This window comes from Brachionichthys hirsutus, chromosome 2 (genome assembly GCF_040956055.1).
Source record: "Brachionichthys hirsutus isolate HB-005 chromosome 2, CSIRO-AGI_Bhir_v1, whole genome shotgun sequence".
Taxonomy (NCBI): domain Eukaryota; kingdom Metazoa; phylum Chordata; class Actinopteri; order Lophiiformes; family Brachionichthyidae; genus Brachionichthys; species Brachionichthys hirsutus.
In genome coordinates, this window is record NC_090898.1 from 13,923,658 (window position 1) to 13,946,590 (window position 22,933).

At 41.8% G+C, this 22,933-nt stretch overlaps 1 protein-coding gene across 4 annotated transcripts; it reads right to left on the minus strand.

Moving 5' to 3' along the window:
* Positions 1 to 1,355: 1,355 nt before the first annotated feature.
* On the minus strand, positions 1,356 to 19,369 carry mitfb (melanocyte inducing transcription factor b). Of its 4 annotated transcripts, none has more exons than XM_068749092.1 (10): positions 19,266 to 19,369; positions 10,258 to 10,495; positions 4,686 to 4,901; positions 4,072 to 4,167; positions 3,204 to 3,312; positions 2,958 to 3,041; positions 2,784 to 2,837; positions 2,570 to 2,645; positions 1,879 to 2,026; positions 1,356 to 1,757 (listed from the first exon to the last, which is right to left on the minus strand). In XM_068749092.1, exons 1-10 carry the CDS (start codon positions 19,367 to 19,369, stop codon positions 1,356 to 1,358), a joined length of 1,527 nt encoding a protein of 508 aa, XP_068605193.1. The 4 variants fall into 4 exon arrangements, with proteins under 4 accessions (XP_068605193.1, XP_068605186.1, XP_068605201.1 ...); XM_068749085.1 differs by having other exon boundaries at positions 10,258 to 10,498; XM_068749100.1 differs by lacking the exon at positions 19,266 to 19,369 and adding an exon at positions 13,465 to 13,514.
* Positions 19,370 to 22,933: the final 3,564 nt, after the last annotated feature.

Here is a 22,933-nt window from a genome sequence, read left to right on the forward strand (position 1 = left end):
AATCTACAATAGTTAGTCTATGCTTATATAAAAAAGAAAAGTAAGGTTCACAGAGGTCATTCCAGTGTTTCCACAAGGTCATGTGTGTCATACAAAAATTCCAAAGCAGTCTCCTTGGCAATAAAAATATTCACAATGAAAAAAAAGTGAATGTGAAATGTCCACACAATGAAAAAAAACTCCCAGTATTTCTGAAGGAAATGGTTGGACAACCATAACAACAGTGTGTGGGCTGTGATCGTAGCTGTTCTCTTGGATTGCTAAGTAATCATTCATCTTTCTTGTGCTAATAAGCCGCTGATATTTATACAATTAGGTTTATTTCTGACTTGAGCAACAATCTGAATTCTGCTGGTTTGTAGTGTTTGCCTCTAGTTTAGCCTGTGTTATAAAGTGAAGCATTAAATTGAGTGATTTTGGCACGGAGGGAATGTATGAATGTCGGCATTGTGTCTGAGTTGAGACTGGAAGCTGAAACGACCTCTCTTGTTTTCTTTTTTTACCGCTTCTTACTCATTGTGGTGCTGAATAAAACACCATGAGCTATCAAAATCAGATTTCCTTTGATTTAAAATTCTTCAAAGATATATTTTACTCCATACTTTACTGTGCTTTCATCCCAGTTTCTATTAAAAATTGTCTTTATAACCCTTGTTATAATTGTTTTTTTCGGGGGGGGGGGGGGTATGCATGAAGTGCTGCATAAATAACATCAAATCATCAAATTATTAATATTTGTCAAGGAAGAAATCTCAACTGGAAGACTGACAAGCTAAGAGCCAAAACATGTGCACAGCAACACGACATCGATGTACTGCACACACATCTCAATAAGGCATCGGCACGTTCAAGTTCAATCGAAGACACAAGGAGTTTAAAGCACTACAGTAATAAATATATATATATATTTACTTCTATTATTGCTAATGATTTTAAAAGCAAAAAATATCTACATTTCTGACTGATTTATAACGTCCCTCGATTCTCTGGAACCAACGGAAAATAAAAGTAAGCTAGCCTCTATCCAAAGATGAATAAAAAAAAAAAACTTTATATATAAAAACTTCTATTGTTGCAACTCATTGTCATCGAAATGTTGATTAATAAAGCAAATATAATTTATGACCAGTCCTTGAAATCGAGATCGAGGGCTTGAAAAGACAAAGAAACGTCAACAAACAGAAATAAACGCACAAATGTAAAAGATTCAACACATGTAAACGCGGGTGGGGAAAAGAAAAAAGGCCAGTAGTATTATAAAGCCTCTCCAGTGGGGGGGGGGGGCTGGAGCTGGAGCTGCTGTCAGGGTGGAGGGTGGTAGGAGATGATGCCTTCACGTCCTCCAGTAGGGGGTGCTAACAGCCCTGCTCATTCTCATCCATGCTTAAGCTGCTCTCGTGACTGCTGTCCTTGGAGGCGTCTGGGGAGACAGACGAGAGCAAAGGGTCCCCCCCCCCTCTCACGGGCGACAAGTTGTCTTCCATGAGGATGTCGTTGAGTTTGGAGCCCGGCTTGCTGTGAGCGCCGTAGCGGCCCTCGGGGATGTTGGAGTGGCCTTCGTTTGGCTCCAGGCTGCTGGGGGTTTCCGGAGAGCAGGCGGGGTGGTGCTGGTGGTGGGGGGGCAGGAGGGAGTACAGGTCCTGGTGACAGTCATCCAAAGCGCTCTCCTTCTTTACGGCCCTGGCCCCGAGTTCAGCGGAGCAGAGCGCCGAAGATGCAATGACCAGACCGTGAGCTCGCGCATGCATCTCCAACTCCTGCAAACCGCAGACACATCGATTGGGGGGCGGGGGGGGGGGGGGGGGGGGTTAGGGTCGGTCTCTGCCACTACCACACCATCAGTCTTCATCTAAAGGAGCCGTTTCTGTGTTTCTTTACCTGTATCCTCAGCATCAGGTGTCGATTGGCGTGCTCCAGCTTCTTCTGCCGGTTCTCCAGCTCCTTGGACCTCTGCTGCTCCCGCTGCAGCTTCCTGATGTAATCCACGGATGCTTTCAGGATGGTGCCTTTGTTCCAGCGCATGTCGCTGAAAATCAGAGCGGCAATACTGATTGAGGGATACTGAACACTTTGTTTGAGATTAAAAAGGAAGTAGGAACAATATATGCTCCTAAACCACAAAAGGTGATACTTTAATACTTGAAATATATTGATTATTATCTAACGGAAACAAACCTCCAGAACGAGTCCAGTTCATAACCATGGAAACGGACTAAAATAGCATAAGGGACTACTTCCTGTTACTGCTACTGTGTGAACATGGAAGGAAAAAACAAATCTCAAACATATTTTTGTTTATCGGATATACAAGACAAATTCCTCTGAAAAAACGAAGGTTGGTTGCCATGGATCCAATCATTCGTTTCATTAAATGCAATAAAAGAAAATAAAACGTTCTGCCCCTGCCTCTTTTTCTCTTTCAGTCAACTCGTTCCACTTTAGATTGATGACTAAAACGACCAGCCCAAAGCCTCATAGCCAGTAAATATAGAACAACATGGTTTTTCTTTCCTCAATTCTTTTTCAAGCTGCGGTTCCATTTTTCCTGGGAATAAAATAAGTAACTCACGGGTCATTAGATTTAGGAATTAGAGTTCCCAATTCCTTGATACGATCGTTGATGTTAAACCGTCGTCTTCTCTCAACTACAGAAACAGAAGAGAGAGAGAGAAAAAATCTACGATGAACTAATAAGACAAGAAAAAGCCAGAATTGCTTCAATAATCACATCTATTTCCAGACTTTATACAAATAAGAGCAATTAAAGCATCGTTTAAACTCACTCAAGTTATGGTTATCCTTCTTCTGCCTTTCTTTCGCCATAGCCCGGACCTCAGCTTATGAAAGAAATGGCAAGATTCATCAAAAAAGAAGAAAGTCCAACAAATGGGCCGCACGTGTCCGGAATGTGCAGCGGCGAACTTTGAAGCATTTCAGGGCTTATTAACCACACATACCCACAGGAAACACTTCAGGCCTTTGATAGTTGCCACAGGACCCAGACTTATCCAGCATATGCAGGATGGCCGGAGATTGAGAAACTATGTGATGAAAAATGTGCAGGAATGAATCCAAATAGATTCAGAAACATGCCAAAGGCCTGGAGAGTGAAGCTTCACTTTTGATCCTGACAGCGTTCAGTTCTGGAAACATTCAAACTGTATATTGACTGTCTAAAAAACGGATCTTTAGGTGTTACTCACCAGAGTATTCCCTTTTGATGTTGGCAGGGCAGGAGTTGCTGATGGGCAGAGCTTGCTGGGGCACCCCCTGATTACCATACATGTCCATGAGGTTAGGGGGAACGGGCATCTGAAGACACAGAACTCAGACATTAAGCTCCGGGAAACGGGAACATACAGCTAGCTTAGCTGAACCAAAAAGGCTAAAAAATGTGTACAAAAATACACAGAGTGCACTGTTTTACTGCTGCAATTTGATTGGGCAGTTCTCAAAGTTGTCTTTCTTGTTCTGAGGCAGCCTTAATGTAACTGCAGATGCATGACCATCTTTCCTGCACAGTACTCTAGTACTTTGATGATGACGACTTAAATTGTGTCAGCGAATGCAACTTTGCGATATTAGATTGTTTTAGGGTCTTCTTGCAGACACAGTGGATCTTTAATGAGAAACATCCTCTCACCCACTGTGCAGACAGCTAAATACAGAACTTTTTTTCTGAACATTTTTTGGCTCATCATTCTATCTTGGGGCATTGGAACATTAATATCAGTGTTTAGTGAGGAATTTACAGAGTTTGGGGAATTTCCAGAGGAAAATTCTACAAAGGACTTATTAAAACTGACTTTTATTTTGTGCACAACAGCTCGGGGGGGGGGGGGGGGCGCAGCAGGTTTTCCTCTTGGTTAACAGCAGAGCTAACTTTAGCATTGAAATAATCAAATAGCAATTTAGCTTCACTCACAGGGTTGCTAGGTTTTCAGTACTATCGTGAAATGACAGGGGACACATTTCTACGCTTTTTAAACAAAATCCAACACATAGAAACATTTTTATGTGTTGAATCTGATGAACCTGAAACACCTTGATCTGACATAAGCGCTCCCATACCGTGTTACCCATCTGAAGTCCTGGATCCATCAGACCAAGGATGTCGTCACTGTAACTGGACTCCAGACTAATAATGTCATCAATGACATCATCCATCTATCCCACGACAACATAAAGAAGAAAAAAAGAGCAAAAGACATACAAATAAGTTAAACTGCATCGGATTAAGGGAATCGGCAGTAGAGGTTATTTTTGGGATCATTTCTGACGGTGTGCTTATATTTCCTTCGTTAAAAAAAAGATGTTAAACACTTGCTGGAGCAAATTCTGAGAATTCCGCTTGCATTTCATGGAACTGTAAAGTATTAAACAGCATATGAAATTGAGAGAACATGCCCCAAAGGGTTCCCCTTAAAGCTCCAATCAGGGACTGTTACGGAACAGCCATGGAACGCAAAATAATGCTAGAGAAGCTTGTTGCCAGGTAACACAAATTAATCAGTAGACTAAATACTGGGAATGAAACCTAAATACACCTGTAGCACAGGAGAAGGTCACCACCCCACATTATTCCTTCAACTCATGCAAAGTTCATCACAGGCTTAGAGGCATAATGCGTCTGTAACTGCGCTGCCCCAGTTTAGCCAGCAAGAGAATCAAGCCTGATACCTCACCTCTTTCTCGCAGTTAGTGTTCAAGGTCAGTAAGGCCATAGGGCTGTTGGGGGCGCTGTTGCCCGGTCCTGGCGGCATGCCCCCGTGGTCGGATGACTGGTTGGGGCAGGGCAAGCTCAACACGTGCGAGCCGAGCTTCCCCAGGTACCGCTTGACCTGCTGCTGCTGGGAGCGCTGGATGTGGTATTTGGTTGGGTTCTCCAGGTGAGTCTGCACCTGTTAGTGGACAATGGAAAGCGACAGCGGGTGCTTGTTGAGCAATTAATCATATAAATACTATAGTAATACTAGCAAATTAGCACCCTCTGAGAAGAAATAATCCCACATTAAACTGCAACTACAATATTGTTGTAGCTGCAATTCCTGGTCGCGCAGTCTGAGATGAAATAGACTCCAAATATACCTCAAAGTCCCGCCTGGCCCTCGTTTTACACAGCAGCGACTATAATATTAAAATAAACTTGACAGAGATTTAAAAACCTTTCGATGTGTCAAGCATTTTCCTTTTGAGGTGCTGTCAAGGTTTTTTTCCCCCTGAAATGTGTCCGAGTGCGCGCGCACACACACACACACACACACACACACACATGTCTGTTTTAATTGGAGCAGTGATGCTGCATTCATGCACACATTGGGATATTTAAAGCTTCCTGTCTGAACTATCTGATGCAGTGGTGAACAGTCGTTCGGTGATTTGCATAATAATATCACAGAACATTCGTAAATGTAGTTACGTCTTAAAAGACAACATTTAAACATACCTCGTAAGGGTGGCATCCAAGCATCTGAAGCATATTATGTAGTAAGATGATCAGTCCAAATAACGAAAAAAGAAATCATCAAATCAATCGAAACTTGTGTTTAACTGGTCTGTAAACTGCAGCTGCTTCTCTCTGGGCTGCACCAGGAGACTGAGGGACAGATACATCCAGCTCATCTATTTAAAAGGCTTGAAAAGTAATTAGTTATGCATCTCAGGGAATGTTAGTTAAGCACAATGAGCCGTTTCTATTTTGTGTTGTTTTATGTCAAATCTGAATTTATTTCATTTGATGTCAGGCCGTGGTTCTAACAGTCAGCGATTTCTTTTTTCTACGGGACCACCCCTTTTACCAAAAGTCGCCCGTGGCGACTACTTGATTGCTTCCATTCCTCCCCCCCTTACGGATGCGGCGAATTAACATCATTAAGTTCCATCCTTGTTCCATCTCTAAAATACGTTTTAATCAGCCGCAGCAGACATGGAGCATCTGAAAATTGATGAATTACAGTCTCAGCAACTTTTTAAAGTGACGCATTTGTCTGAAGCTCATAGCAGCTGAAAAAGGTCAGACATCTGTTACGGTGATAACATCACATATTTTCACTGAACAATCAAGGCTTCTGCAGTTCGTAAAGTTATCTTTACCTCGATACAATTTCCGAATGTAAAGTTTCATACTTCAGTAGGGGGTCCCACAAGGCTGTGTGCTCAGTCCCCTGCTCTTCACCCTGCTGACCCATGACTGCACACCAACATACCGCAACAACCACATGGCGAAGTTTGCGGGCGACACTACTCTGATGGGTCTCATCACCAACGACGACGAGACCCACCACAGGAAAGAGGTCAACCTTCTGACCAATTGGTGTAGAGACAACAACCTCCTGATGAGGTTGTGGTTGCATTCAGGAAAAGCCACCCTGAACGCCCTCCTCTGAGCAACGATGGTGCTGCTGTGGAGCGAGTGAGCGGCACCAAATTCCTGGGGGTGAGGACCTTTTCCTGGACCACCAACTCTGCATCACTGGTGAGGAGGTCACAGCAGCGGCTCTACCTCCTCCGCAAGCTGAAGCGTGCTAAAGCACCAACAACCACCCTGACAACTTTCTACCGAGGTACCATTGAAAGCATCCTGTCCAGCAGCATCACTGGCACAGATCATTGGTGCCTCACTCCCCTCCATGCTGGACTTTTACATCTCCCGCCTCACCCGTAAAGCTGTCTCGAGCGCCAGCGCCACCAGCCACCCCGCACACAGCCTGTCCAGCCTCCTGCCTTCTGGGAGAAGGTATAGGAGCCTCCTCCTGTGTGTTTTTGACATGTGAAGGAATTGACAAACAAAGCTATTTTGACAAGTAAAACCTTTCCACCTATTTTCATGACGCAAAAGTCAAGTACGTTATTTCCAGTCGCTGACAATTTTGGAAAAACCATCATTCTCGTGATGTTAGAGAAAGTGAAAGAAAAATTCCTGAATGAAAACATTTCAAGCTTAAATGGGTTTGTCTCCGTTACCATTTCTATAAAATCGGTCAGACAGAATTTGTGTCATGCTGACCGACAAACAAACCAGCCAAGCAGACATCAGTAAAAACAAAAGCCATATTCACGCAGAAATGCGGACCTGCGATGGTTCGACCACACAGTTGATCAAACCAATAGATTTAGCAGCTGAAAGAAGTGAAACAAGCAAAACTGGGGAGACAGCGCAACAACTCTTGACAAAGCGCCGCTTGTTGGATATGTTGGAGGTCACACTGGACCCAAAACCCAACAAGATGATAGAGATCAGACAGTCACGCTGCTTTTGAACATTATCTGCGTATTCTTTGGAGACTGAACACTAATTTAATGCTTCTCATGCCAGATGGCACCGCCCTTCTCTTTCTTCCCAATCTGAAAACCAATCTGCTAACATCAGGTCATACGCTAGAACAGAAACTCTTTCATTCGCTTTGCCAATCTCAGATACAGCATCATTTGTTCTGCAGGAGATACTCATTAGAGAGGGCGGCATTAAGCTATTGAGCGTCTTTGAGTTTTCAGAAAAGCGCTATATAAATAAAATGTATTATTATTATCATAAGCCATCATCCTGATAATAGCTTAATGCTATCCTTCAGTTATCAGCCCTTACAGGTGAGGCTGAGAACACCTGGAGCAGTAAATCATCGTGACGGGTTTAATCCAATGAGTGGATTCTAGAGAGATCTGAACTCCAGGAGGAACTGAACGTTGATTTACCCAGATCTTTAGCGGCTTTGACAGCAGCTACTTTTCCCAAAAATACACTGTTTGGGATTGTGGCATCAACTGTCGATTTACAGCATCGGCAAACCACAGAAAACAAGCCGGCCTGTTGTTTATCAGCTTGTTATGTAGCCAAAAACAGCCCAGAAGGCATCAGCAGCACAGCTCCCAAAATGTCCAACACGCTCTGCAGACTCAAAGACAAAGTCCTCTGCTGTGCTGAGAGAGGACACTGATTTGAGGTTTTTTCCTTTACTTGCGTACTTTGGGCATGATGATCCTAGGAGGATACATTAACGCAGGCTAAAAGAATCGGCCACTTTGTGTCAGAGTTAAGCGACTAACCTGCTCTGTGAAACTATGACGGGGATGGTAGGAGACGCATCGAGATCATCCTGCAGTCGTCTTCGTCTCTGACGTATTGTCACGCCGTTACGCAAAAGCTTGGCAAATTACCGACAAAACGCAAACCACGTGTCCCTCACTGAAAAATGTCGTGCTAAAATTAGCATGAGATGTTAGAGATTGTGATATGATCGTTTGGTTTGCAGCTGCATGTATTGCTTTTACAAAATGTCCAGAAATGACATTTGAACCTATTACGGAAGTTATGCTGCAGGAATATCAAAAGCGGCGTTTTGTGTCTCTTAAATATGCAGTGGAATGAAAGCAGTGGGGCTAATGACTAGCATTCTTCACTGAATTAGCGTTCGGTGTGTGGCAAGGCTGTGCTCGCTTTTGTCTTGATCCCTAAACTGATCCTGTACTTATTCCACAGAAGGTCAGAGGTCACTTGGTTAATTAAAGGCCCAATCAGTCTTTAGATAAACTCATCTGGGCTTAATGTTTGCACTTTTTGAGGTCCTGCAGCGCTGCCTGGTACCCCTGATCTGTGTGTGGACTCTGTTAATCTGCCCACAGACAGGGGAGCAGGTTAACCCAGATCAACAGCGCCAAGCTGGAAAGGCCTTTAGATTTGAAGACTTCAGTCAATGAAGAATGTCTGTAAGCTCTCGCCAAAAGCAGAGAAATGACTCTAATTTGATGTACTGTACACAGCGCCAGGGTTTGAGGCGGGGGCGTCCTAAACCTCTCAAAGAGCTGCAGATTATGGAGTAAGTAATGTTTATGCTGTGTGAGGAGGGCAATGTTTTCAATGGGTGTACTGTAATAGCCCACGCTGCACACATCTACCAAGTACCCAAGCTGATAAACAACGAATTTAGTAAAGCAAAACTCAAACATAATATCTACGAGCTACTTTATATTACAGAAAGGGAACTGCACAAACAGAATTAAACATCGCTACCTAATCTTTTAGAAAAAACAAGAAATAAAACAAAGCTCTGCATAGACAAAGCAAGACTCTAAAATACAGATGTCAAGCAATTATTTTGATTCCAGTACCTAAAAATCACAAGATATTTTTTCATTAGTTAAAAAAAAATCTGAATGGTTTCCTCTGATTACTCATGTTTATCAGAGATCAGTCGCTGACCACATTAAAATGCTATGAGGCAACTTTGCCGCTGTAGCAACTGATTTGAGTTGATCAAACCAGCAATGATCGATGCATTCGATTGCAGGTGTTTGATCACCTGCAGATTTTAGGTTATTCAACTCTTCCTCATACTGAGAAATTGGTCTTTAGGCTTCTTGAGATAATGTGACTAACCTGTTACAGAGGAGAAAAAAAGTTCTGTCAACTTGAAACAACGAAACATTATGTGGGAAACAATCGCAAACATGACTATTCTGAAGTCCCGCGCGTGTGTACTCATGGTAAGTCCAACAAGCACGTCGACCATTTGCGCAATGATGTAAAAACCAAAACGTTACAAAAGTGTGAATACAAAGTTTCCACAATATCTAAAAGTGGAATTCAACATCTTCAAAATTAAGTTTTTCTACACTCAAAGGAAAAACAGTAAAAAGAAGTAAACGTGATGATTAAACAGCAGCTATAGCGTCAAACACACATTTTAGATAACAGACACACATACACTTTTGACAAAAATTACCAGCTTTCTTCAAAGGCATGCAGGAGACAAACAGGAAAACTCACCAAAGTGCTTTGCTAAAACGCACCTTCAAGCACAACGGTCTCTGCTCATACAGAAAATCCTAACAGTCTCCCGTCCCTTGAACTGCCAGGGAATCAAAGCTATGAAAAGATGTGAATCGAGCTGAGCAAATAGGATTAAAGATGGCTAAATCCAAATGGCTGGAAGCACAGCATGCATTAAAGAGGAATTCTCTCAGGAAAGATAATCCCCATATACGCATTTTAACACACTTCACTCGCTCTTGTGTGTTTTTAACACACATTTGTAGTAAAACCACATTTGACTGACCATCCCCACACACACACACGAGAGCTACCCACGTACCCGCTCGTCGATAAACTAAAAATACGAAGCCTGCAAGTCGTTCAGACTACGCCGATGATGCATGACTGTTTCCAGGAGTGGAAAATGTACATCATATATGCAACAACTTTGACAACTCACTCACTCCCACTTCCTCCCTGCCGCCACAAACTGGAAACGCACCCCTTACCTTGAGCACCTCCACCGGTACATGGGCAGCAGGAGGCAAGCTTGCAGGGACGCTGACATTGATGGCAGGGGTCTGTGCTGCTGTAGTTTGTGGGTACTGGGAGGCCTGTTGTCTCTGCTGCTCCCGCCGCTCCTGCTCCTGAAGCTGCTCGCGCATCAGCTGTTGCCGCAACAGGATGCGTGATGTCATGGCCGAGGAGCTCAGCGGGGGCTTGGAGGCGCTGCGCTGGTCCGACGGGCTGCTGCGGAGACGGGAGGGATGCCAGATGAGCGAGCAGAGATGGTGGGGATGTGAAGATTTTGAGGCAAAGCAAAGGTGAAAAGAGGCAAAAAGGTGAGGGAGGTTCGAGAGAGGTCAGATCAGGAAGGGGAGGTCAAGCAAAGGAAGACAAAAGAAAGATTAAAACAAGTGGAGAGTAAAAAAAAGGGAGGGGAGAGAGGGCAAGGCAGAGGGAATAAAATCTGAATATGACAATGAGTGCTGAGGCAGATATCGAAAAGAAAATCTGAACTGGGCAGGTGCAAAGAGAAATCAATTAAAACATTCAAAGAGAAGACAAACTCAATTTTATGGAAAAAGGTGCAAAGAGCCGGAATGATTTATTGATTTTCTTTGTGATCCTGAATGAAAGGCAGCTCTGGGATCATTGCGCTTTGCTTGTTTGTCCTATTATTTTTTAATGTGACTGGCTTTTGGTGGCAAGTTTAAAAAATAAAGTAACGCATTAGAACGTGATGATTTTGGAGAACAAAAAGCTTCCAGTTGTTTTTGTCTTAAATTAGAAAGCGCTAAACACGGAGGAGCAGTTTTCACAAACAGCTTGCGTCAGTTTTCCCACTTTTAAATTTAGATGTCTGCTCCCCAGACAGAGTCCCAAAAAAAAGAGAGAGGCTCTGCCGAAGCAGAAGTCGTTGGTACGAAGCCTCCGCGGAGCGAGTCATCCCTCTGACATCCCTCTGGCCAATCCAGCTGTGCAGTAATCGCACTAATTAGCCGGTGGAGTCAAACACAGCTTTGGCCCACAGTGTTTTCAGTTTGTGTTGAGCCCTCAACGTTCCCTAAACCCAGCACCGCATATAATCTCATTGTCTCACACCACACCCTCTGAATCCTGCACAAAAGCAAAATACACTAAGATGTGAGATAAAAATCGGTCTTTCTGAGGAAGACTCTTTTTAAGTCCGACATCAATGCTGACGACTATACACTCGTTATTGTTCCTGAGAAAAATCGATTATCAAGCAGATTTAATGGGTGAATTACAAACAGAACAAATACTGCAGCTTGTTCTCTGAAAGTACCGTAGCTTATTTTTTTCCAATCGTTGCATTCCTTCGTACTTCACCCAAAACATAGAACTAGCTTTCGTTTACATAATTCCCTTGTCCGTGCAGCTTTAGACAATTTTATCCTGTAAATTTCAAACAAAAGTCACCAGATCTAATTTGTCGCGCTGTCTTTTTTTCAACTAACAGACCCGAATACTTTGTTTTTTTCCTAATCGGCTTCAGTGGTTTTATTCCATGACAGAATAAACACGGGAAGTTAATTTATTTAAATGTATTATACACATATACTACCTCTACTCCTCGAAAACACGATGAGGTATTATTATTGAAAATACATTTATAGTATACAGTATATAAATGCATGAGTCAAACATGCCTGCATTTATTTTTAAATAATTTAATGGTGTTGAATGAGTACTCACAATCTAAACACATGTTGTCAACAAAAAATAATGTAAATAAAATTTATTAACATAAATTACTTCTCTCAGGTCCTCTGGATTTGACAAATTCTTCCCCTTTTCTGTCTAATTTATTTTGAATCGTAATTATCTGTTGACGTTCATCTTCTGTGAGCTCAAACCACAAAATCTCGGTGATGACACTTCAGATGAAAACATCTTCACACCTCGGCAGGCAATATGATCAAAAACACATTCTCCATCACCTCAGGCGCATCGACAAGATGACGGTGTAGCAGAATTCTCAGACACCAGATGAGGAGAAATCCAGCTTCTGTCTCTACCGCACGGACGCAAGAGTTTCCGAGCAAAACTTAAAGAAGTCACGGATTATATGATTTTTGCCATCAATACCATGTTTTAACGCTTGGACACTTTAGGCAGAATCAGAATCTATACGGAGTTTCATGGCAATCCATCATGAAGTTGTTGGGACTTTGTAGACTGAATTAAATGACCAAACGCTACCGACATGGCTCAAAAACATTTGTAAGGGAAGAAAAATCTGAATTTGTGGACTCCATCATCCTGCCGATGGACCGACGAAGAAATGGACACAGTCAAAGCTTGGCAGTGCTCTCTGGTTGACAACATATCGTCAGCCTCCTAGTATACTTTCCCATCATCAATAAGCATTGCCCAAGACTTCGGCAAAATATGCTATTATGCTAACAATATGTAAGCGCTGCTTCAAATGACCTCATTAAAAAGCTTTGCATGGTCTAAATAGGCTGATAACAACGCTCCACTTCTCTCTTGTATCTTCCTTTAGAAATTTTGCTGTATTTTTTTAAACCAGAAACTCATAAAGTTATATTTGGTAACATTCCACTGTTATATGTGTGTGTTTGTGTGTACACCTCTCATGTTTGTGTGTATCTTAAAGGGGGGGGGGGGGGGGGGGACAATGGCGGCACAGTGTCGAAAGAGCCCAGACTCATGATTCCTCTGTCAGACAGACAGACACACAGATAGACAGACAGGCGGCAGACAGAGAGACGGGCAGCTCAATTAAAGAGGGAATGCATGCAACAGTTCAAAAAAACATTGAGCAGTTAAATAATAATGATGCGAACAATTATAAACTTGTACTGCATTATATTAAAAGTTTTATTCTATTCTGCTACAGACCTCCTCAAACTCATTCATGCCACTTCAGGCCATGATTACTGTTTGCCAGTATATTAAAAAGTTCTTTACTGTACTAAGCTATTGAATAAAAGCAAATGTTTGAGGAAGATAATGAGATTTGTGATTATCCAGAGACAGCCTGAACTATTGAACATGAAACACACTCCCAAGGAGAAAATGCCACAGCTATTATGGTGCATGCTTCCCAAACACAGCTCTGTGCACACCGTCCTTCATGTTCCACACACACACACACACCAGTAGGTTATAAAATCATGCTTTAAGGCATGACGACAATATCACCGATGCTGAAGCGCTGTACTTACAGACAGCCAAATGAGCGGGGGGTGTACACTTGCACTCCGGTGGCCTCCATGTTTGTTTGGAGTTTTTTTTTCTTCCTGAAGGTGCACCACCCGCCCTTGGAGAGCAATGAAAGTCACGCTAGAGGCGCGGCGCTGAAAGTGTGTCACAGGGGGGAGGCTCCGGGGCCCAGCCTGGAATCTCCAATCGCCACACAGGGTGCGGGACAGAGGACCAGCCCCGTACAGCGGGACAGCAGATCAGAGGAGAGGACAAGCGGCCACTGGAAACTCATCGTCCATCAACACGCCGCTTTAAAACCGCATGGATACGTTTTCACTTCCAGACATGTGTCGCCAGTAACTAGTCTTTAGCCCTGTTTGTTTTTTTAACTAGGTGCATTTCAGATGATCCAATAGGCTTTAAAGTGGACCATCTTAAAGTTAATCTGCACTCAAGTCTGTCTCGCTTGGCGTTTAAACGTCTCTCAGCGGAGTGAAAAAAGTCTTTAAGAAAAAAAATCTATCTTTGTTTTGATGCAATTCTACAACGGTTTGCATGATATCCCAGCAGCCGAACAAGATGCTCTCATTTTAATCATCGAGAACCACGAGAAACTGATTTGATGGACAAATATCTATGAAGCAGCCAGAACTGAATAAGGGTTTGAGACTAGACTAGCCGCAGTAACACATGAAGACATGATGTACAATCATTCTGTTATAAAGAAACGTACACACACGCTTGAGTCACATCAAGTTTATATACCTTGAAAATTAGCTCAACGGCACCAAAGACGTAAAAAAAAACCCGATCGTTCTCCGACCAGGGGCTGTCTGACCTCCGGGAACTTTCTCTGACATAATTCCATCAGCACTTATTGTAGAAAATGAAGGAAATAAATTGTGGATACCACAGATACTACAGAAATAACTCAGTGTAAGGTGACGATGGACGGGGTGGAGGCGTCTCAGTCACAGCTCTGCATTCGGATCATCCTAAATGACAACGGGCAATCTGGTATGTTCCCACGTATTCAGTCTCGTCTATCAGTTGCATCGGCGAGAGGAAAACAAGTTTAAGACAACGACGAGTTCAATCAATAGTAGAATCAAGTAACCTTCTCGGGGTAGACGCACTCTATTTACATTGGTGCGACAGCTTAAATACACAGCTTATGTACATAGCTTAAGCTGAATGTTAAAGGATATGAGCATCCTGCAGCTGACGGGCAAAACTTCAGTGAAACTAGGACAAAACGCCCTCAGCTGATTCACTGATGAGGCATATTTAGGTTGATCAAGCTTGGCGGGACAGAATGTGAAGACATCATTTTGAGCTTTGGAAGGTTGTAAAATCTGTCTTTTCTCAACCCAAAAAAGTCACAAATACGTCCAACCTACCATCAGTTTTAGAAAAACTGCAATACCGATGAACTGCGGGCCATGCATGTGTTGCAGTCCTTATTGGTCACCAGCAGATGCCGACAAAGTTCACAAAACTCCATTACTAACACTCGTGAAGTAAAAGTAAAAAGATCAATTCAATATTTAAGAGTTTTCCACATACATGAAGCATGTACAGGCTTCCTGCACCAAAGATTCCACAGATGAGGTTAAAAGGCGGCAAAGCAATTGTGGCGTTATTTGCTTCGGTCACAGCACCTGTCTGTGTCGTTCAGCTCCTCGGTCCTTCTTAGATCAATGATCAAACTCCTCGGCCTCTCTGGCATCCCTGTCCGGTAACCTTCCTCCTCCCCCCCAGGGGACAAGCTGTTCCCCACACCAACTTTAAGAACCCTTAACCTCTGACTCGGCTTTCTGTCACAAACAGATCCTCTGACATTTAAAAAGACAACAACACAAATCTTCAAGATTATATCAAATATGAAACAAGACTGTAATAACCACGTATCCGATACTTAATCACATTTGGTACTTTTTAATAACCAATGGACTTCCAAATTCTAGGAGTAGGTTTTCACAGTATTGTAATCATTTTACATGGACTTTTGGTTTTTATGACATTATAGGTAACCGGGTTGACTTGAGGGAAGATCGTGTTCTTCAAGCTGGATTGTGGTTTTTTTTTCATCAAATATTTGAGCTCATTCTTAATTTTCTTTTATTTAATCTATGACTTTGCTGTATTCATTGAAAACTCAACACGGTCTCTGCATTTATACGTCATTAGTTCTCAAACTTTACAAGCTGGTATTGCGTGAAATGAAAAAAACATGATAGAAATACGTTTATATTCATCAAAATAAAAAGTCTGTTTTAGATATTGATAGGAAGCAAAACTTGACTCTTGCATCAATATTTGGGGACGATTTACCCCCAGCCCTCGGTTTCAGATATAACACATCCTTTGCTAAATTTATACATCTTATTTACACTGCATAGAAGACTAGCTTCCCTGCTTGTCTCGCATCTTTATTAGGCACAAACCGTCTGGAACATCGCCGTTGGCCGTTAGAGTGTTTTGGCAAAGTGACATGGAGACAGAAAAAACAAATGTCTTTGAAAGTTAAAATGGCATTTAGACACACTTTGGATTTAACATTTAGAAAGATTGGGGGTTCGCCATGATAAGATTAATTCATCAAATAGACCAATTTTGCCAAACAGGGTCTTGCAACACAGTTGGCGTGACAACTGTTGTGCTTGGTCATCCTCATGTGATGGCCAGAGGAAGTTGGAAATTTTCAATCGAAACAACTGTTCAGACAACTTTGCATATTCCAACAATCAGCAGCAGCATTTCCCCCCATGAAGCAAGACTAACGCTCCCCGAGCAACCACCTAACATAGCTCAGCCCCCCCCCCACACCCCATCTACATGTGTAATAGTGTAATGACATTTCAATAATGGGGTAATTGAAGAAATTAGCTTCAATGCAGAACTGGGTTAAAGGTTAAGGCTTTACAGGCTGACATTTTATTTTCCCTGAACTTTATGTCTAAACTGAAGATAAACTAGAAATCTAAAAGAAAATGTCAAGAGCCCGGGGGGAAGTGGACCACATGTCTGCAATAAGAGCTCCGTCTTAACACAGTGGCGCACTGTCCTCTGAATATCTTCCTGAACAACGAAGCATGTCTTACTAAAAGGATACGACTTAGACGCGTGGACACAAAATACAGAAGCTAGACAACAATCTGTTGATAAATGTATCGGCCGTCTTCGTTGCCGTCTTCGTTGCCGTCATCGTTGCCGTCATCGCCATCGACAGAGGCAAAATTATGGGTTGTGCATGTTCATACTTTGCACGACAGCTGCAAATCCTTTTAGCCAATTAAAATCACCAGGAGAAGATAAAAAATAAAGGGGGGTGTTCAAGCGGTTTCAGTGTAGCTAAAAAATAAAACCGCCGATAATACAGAGCTGTTTGAGGCCGTTAGTCCCAAGGTGGTCCGTACATGTTTTAGTCTTTTCGGAAATTTGTCCACTACAGAGGACGCTTGTCCAACGGGCTGGGTCTCAGGAGGATATGGCCCCCTGGCCTAAAGTTAAGCAGACAACCGGGGGCAAGAAGCAATACGTCATACAGGACTACTCTTGGCTGGACATCCAAGCTGGGCTACCAGGGGCATGAAAGTCACCCGCAAATTTCTGCAAATGATGGACACTGTTTTATGATGTCCAAAATCATTTCAGTGGAAAAATTCTATTTCGCGCTTTGGTTTTTCATTTCTGTCTTCTGGTGATTTATTTTCTTATTCGAAACAGAAAATGAAATTGATTTTGAAATGCCCTCCCTTTTTAGCCAAGAAACAGAAAACGCCTCAATTTTAAGTTTTGGTTTCAAGTCAAATAGCCACTCAATTTTTTTCTTTAAAGAATTTTAAACTTTTCGACATAGAAAAATAAGAGACTCAAGTGGTCGCATTTAATGATATTTACCAATTTATTATTTTAGTTTCCATTGTGACAATTTTCTCTTTATAAAGTTCAAACTATAGATAGTTTACAATATTTAATAATTAATACAAAATTATAGCTAATCATGGTGACTAGATTTGTTTATAGAACTGTGTGGAACAGCAGTTTAAATACATTTTCAAAATACTTTCAACACAAAAAACACACTGAATGTCATGTCTTTTGCTGTTTATGATTTTTTAAATAATTTCTATTTGTTTCATCTCCATGCTTACCATTTGATCTTAGGGTTATACTGTGAGTGCGATTTCTTTATATACATAATTAAATACACACTGTGGGGAGTTATCTTTTGAGGATTTGGAATTTTAAGCATCTTATTTATTTCTTTTTCAAATTTGAAAATGTAACTTTCAGATATGCAATTAAAAATGTCTGTAAGTAACCAGGACATCTCAAGCACATGAATTGGTTTTTATTTAAAGATGATTGCAGCGTTTCACAAGGGTGCCTGCTCTCACGTCATTAAAGGAACAGTTCAACACTTTGGGACACAATTTGCAGGAAGATGAATACTTCAGAAGATACCACTTACATACCTGTCTAAATACAAAACCTCAGCCAGCAGCTGTTTAGTTTAGCAATAAGACTGCAAATATGGAGATAAAATCATCATTTGTAAAGCTCACTAACAAGCTTCTAAGGTTTTCATTTCTTTCATTTGTACTAAAACTGGTTTTTAAGGGAGTCTGTTTCCCCATTTCCAGCCTTTTAATGTTAAGCTAATTGCCAACTGGCGCCAGCTTTCCACAGCTGTGAGACTGTTATCAATCTTTATTCTCAAAGAAAGCAAATAAACATATTTCCCCAAAGTATTTATTTAATGCGACCGCACTTGTAGATTATGAATATGACATCGTACACATGCAAACTGGAAAAAAGGGTGACGGGTCACATCAGACCTGACTCAGTTCAATCTTAATTGTTTGGAGAGGCCACAAGTGCCAAGGCCGAAAATAGCATTCTGATAAGTCACAACTGCAGAGTGTCAGTGTTTATACACGAGACAAAAACCATAGAAACTATTCATTTTCTGCAACATGAGGGACATTGTGAATCCTATTCCACCGACTACGGGCAAGGGAGGGAACAGGAATGATAATTAAAGAGAATTAAAATATATATATATATAGTATTTATGCATAGCAGAATAAACCCATGCAGACAGAACGTGCAAATTAAGAGATCGTGACAGAATAACTCGCCTCCGTCTGGAAATAAAAGGAGCCGACGTGACTCTGATAAAGCAATTTAATTTTGGAGAAGCACATTTATTGTTGCATGAGATCAATTAGTAGAAAAAGCTGACTTGATTTCATTTGACTCTAGTTTAACTCGAACAACTTCAGACGACTCAAGATATTCTGCAGCGTATTCAGAAAAGCGGAACAACAACAACAACAACAACAACAAGAGTCTGCATTATTTGAAATGACATCCTACGTGCGGGGTCTGTTTTTACTGCACGCTGCACATCTGCAGCATTCTTTTTCCACGAGCACTGCCTCGAAATTCCTCTCAGAAGAGTTTAAATAGAGAAACTACACAAAAACAAACCCACTAATCATCAACGAACCAGTCCCGTCCTCTGCCACGAGCTTCCATTTGAAGTTGATGTTGACAAGACAACACCCAAATGTTGCATAACGACGTGCCAACAGGGTAACCATAAGGAACGAGACGCGCGTTGAATGAGCCCGGCACCGGGTCCTTGCACCGGGGGGACTTGCCCCTGCAAGGTTGCCCTTCAGTGGCTTAGAAGCCTCGCTCATGGTACAACCCTCATAAAAGTCAGCAACCCCCCCCCAAATTGTCACTTAAAAGCCAGAGATCCGCTGCAGCGTGGGAAATAACAGTCCCACGCAAACAGAGAACTGACCTGTTTTTCAAGGGTTGACTCTTCAGCTCGTAATACGTTTTAGGTTCCTCTTGAAACTCCTCTCCGACGTCGAAGTCTGGAACTATTCCCGATTCGGACTGCATAATTGCAGGCGTTAAAGTTTTACGACCTTTAAAAGCCTTAAACAAGAAACCGAGGGGCGATATTTGTGCCGCCGTACTTCGCTCAGTACCGACCGAGCCGCCTGGTCCAGGACACGGAGGTTCTGTAGTTCCGTCACCGCCGGGAGCGCGGCGACGCGGACGGGCTGCGGGTGACGAGTAAACGACAGCTACCGTGATGCAACGCGGCTGTCAAAGTCAGCAAGGTTTTCATTGGCCACGGCATCCGAGGTGTTTTTGACGCGGCCTTGTTTGCGCTCACATCAATAAGTTTCATTTCCTTAAGTTAAAAAATAAAACTGTTGATGAAATAAAAAGTATTTATTAATTTAAAAGAATGCATTCATAGGTATGTACATAGTCATCATTATCATGACGTGGTTAGTTTTTTTTATAAATAAGAAAGATCAAATAACAACTTTTGATTACTATTAGACAAGATCAACAACAAAATAGCAACAATTGTTTTATGGTATTTGTGATTGGTTTCATCTAAAATGGTTGTTCTGCAAATTGTTGCAATTATTCCGATAATGCACGTGCATTTGGTTATAGCAATCCTGGTGGCGTCTCATGATTCTATTTCTCCCCGCGTCCGGTGGACCCTTATCCGCCACTAGGAGGCAGTATAAAGCAAGCAAAGCCATAATTGTGGACCGAGGGGGAGGGACATGGGTGCCTTCTATTACAAGATGGAAATTAAACTTCAATATTTGCATTCACCTCATCCGGCTGAACTGGTTTATGTCTGCATTTTGCCAATGAAAACATCATGCAAATGTCCTTCTGCCAGAAAATAAACAACAATATGAAAATGACAGAATGAGAGCATGAAGCAAAACATAAAACACAATCTGAATCCTTCAGGATTCCTACACAACAGATGCTTAACAGAGCAGAGGGACGTTTCAGCAGCAATCTCAGGGACTGTAAGGATAAGAGACATTATGCAAGAGAGGACAAACCCAGACGAACAATGGACTAGACAACTCATATTGTTACTGTGGGGGTGAATGGGGGTTTTAAACTGAGGGAGGCCCCCAGAGTTTGCAGACTACAATGCCCTTTGTAAGTGTGGGAATAATACATATTGATTTAATATCCAGATTTTGACAAAATAATTATTTTACAAAACTAAATGAAAATAACAATCATTTATGTGGATGCATGCAATTTTCCTGGAGTCAGTATAGCAGCATTATACTATTCAAATGCGGTGCCATTAAGGGGACTGCTCAAACTCAAGACAATAGGTCGTTTTGCTGGGTCTAATTAAGACCAACTAAATCTGTGAGAATAATCATTGAGTTATGATTTCACATTCACTGTGCTTAGCTGGTGTCCAAAAGGCTTTGACTGTGGCACCTAAGCCTTGTAATGATAGGGGGGTGGGACTCCTGGCGCAGTCTATTATCATCTTCTCTGTCTCATTTTCAGCTTACGTGTGACCATTCACAGTTCTAAATGTCAAACCAGTAAGGCAAGATTTCTTTTTTGCCTTATACGCTGGGTCAAATTTACCGCGTTGTTGTTACAACAAGAAAACTGGATCAAAATCCAATTTCTTTTTTTCAATAGGGGAACTCATAATTATAAAGGTTGACCTGTATGACCTATACGCACGCTGTAGATTGCACCACCGGCTGTCAAAAATTACATTAAAGACAATTTAAAAGCCCAGAAATTCAACAGGTTATAGAGTATGTGTCAGTTTATCAATCTTCATATGTGCACACAGCCAATAATTCCCACCCACCCAGACTTCCGTCACTTTGCCATGACAATACGGGACTGATCACAAATAAATGTGTGCCATGCCATAACAGTTTAGGGTAATTCCAAAGACGAATACGACACTACACGGATTCGATAAGCAGCCACAGCCAGCTGATGCCTCACAAGCGCCTGAACTGAAATGTGGGTCAACAAAGCAGCAAAACGTTTCGGCTCAGGTGAGAACAAACAGCCCTCTACCGTCTCTACAACGCCTCCATGCCAGAGAGCCGTCGGGCCAATCGTGAGCGACTCGCAGCCGTTTGCCGCAGAGGGCACATCCTGCATGCTGGGGCTCATAACAAGATCCTGAAACATGAGCCAGAGTCGGCCTGGTGTTCCTTTACAGTACTGGAATTTCATATCAAGTTACATCTACTGGTCAAAGCAACACAGAAGCGTGAACCAATGACAGACACATTTAAGACCTTAGTAGAAAAATACACATTGGGAAACTAAATACTGAAACGGTTCGGATCTTCATTTGGGTATCAATTTAACTTGAATTAGATAAATGTAATTTGAACAATGGAAGTTAAACGGATTGACCTTTCGTGCATCATTAGAGGAATGCTAAACCAGATATTCCTGTAGATGCTCTCAATAAAACTGCCTTTTGTATTTACTTTTCTTCTATTTGCCATTGCACAAAGCTATTTCTCTGTCAAGCCTTCAAAATATTAGTCTCTGTCCGGCCTAGTTGAATCAGTAGGAGACCGTTAATAAAGCTTTTTCCTCATCTCTGTTCTGTTGTTGTTTTCCTGTGAGGCGATGCTTCACATAAGTTTAAATGGTTTGTGGAAAACAAAGAGCGCTCATAGGTAATTATGCACAAAAAGAATTATACTGCACACCTTAAACCAGTGAGGAAGAAGATATTCTGTATTTGTTTTCTTTTGTTTCTGTGCAAGATGATGAAGCCTGTTCATCTGAGAGTCGTTTCTGCATCTCATTAAGCTGATCGGCGTTATGAATTTGTTGGCAGTTACACAAACGCCTGCCTCATAAATACAACATTTTCTCACTGGATTTCTAAATGAAATGTACAAAAAAAAATGCTGGATCTGGTAATAGTTTCATAAGCCAAGTAATAATTCTCAAAAATAACCTCATTATATCATTCCTGCATGATTATATGATTAAAAAATACAGATTGACACTAATGATAGAATCAAAATCCAAATTAGGGTAATGGTGGTAATGGGGGAATCCTCCTCTTTTGTTTACAAGAGCATCTTTCTGAGGAGACGAACTGGACAGATGGTTTTGGGTATTTCTTAATGAGATATTTATTCATGTCTGATGCCAGAAATTCAAAAGGAAGGGGGTTGGGGGGGTCCTGACTCCACTCTGCTGACAGGCTGTAGATTTATCTCTAATGACATGCAGCAGTTACAATTCACTTAATTAATCAGTTGTCCTCGTACGTGATATTGAAATGTTTGTTTCTCTTTCTGTTTTGAGGGCATTGACCAAGCTGCCTTGCATGTTTCTTTTGGAAACCTATACCAGCTGAATAGGAGCAACAACAGTGTGGAATATTTTAGGGGCAACGTCATTAGCGTCACATGTGAGACAGCGTTCTTCTGATTTTCCAGAAGTTTTCGATAATGTGGTAACGTGAACTAAACATCAACGTTGGCTCAGTAGAATAATAAAAATCACCACAATGGGATTTGAATTCGGTTGGCAGGATTAGTACACAAAATGTCCATGTGGAGCGATTTAGCTGAGCCAGTAGAGCAATTTATTCAATATCGGAGGCAATCATCA

Excerpts from the sequence above, each read along its gene's own strand:
- mitfb (XM_068749085.1), bottom strand. The coding sequence starts at position 19,369 with ATGCAGTCCGAATCGGGAATAGTTCCAGACTTCGACGTCGGAGAGGAG. Across the intron at positions 3,042-3,203 it reads CATCAAAAGGGAATACTCTG|TTTCTCAATCTCCGGCCATC; the intron begins GTGAGTAACACC and ends TTCATCACATAG. Across the intron at positions 2,646-2,783 it reads GAAGGATAACCATAACTTGA|TTGAGAGAAGACGACGGTTT; the intron begins GTGAGTTTAAAC and ends CTGTTTCTGTAG.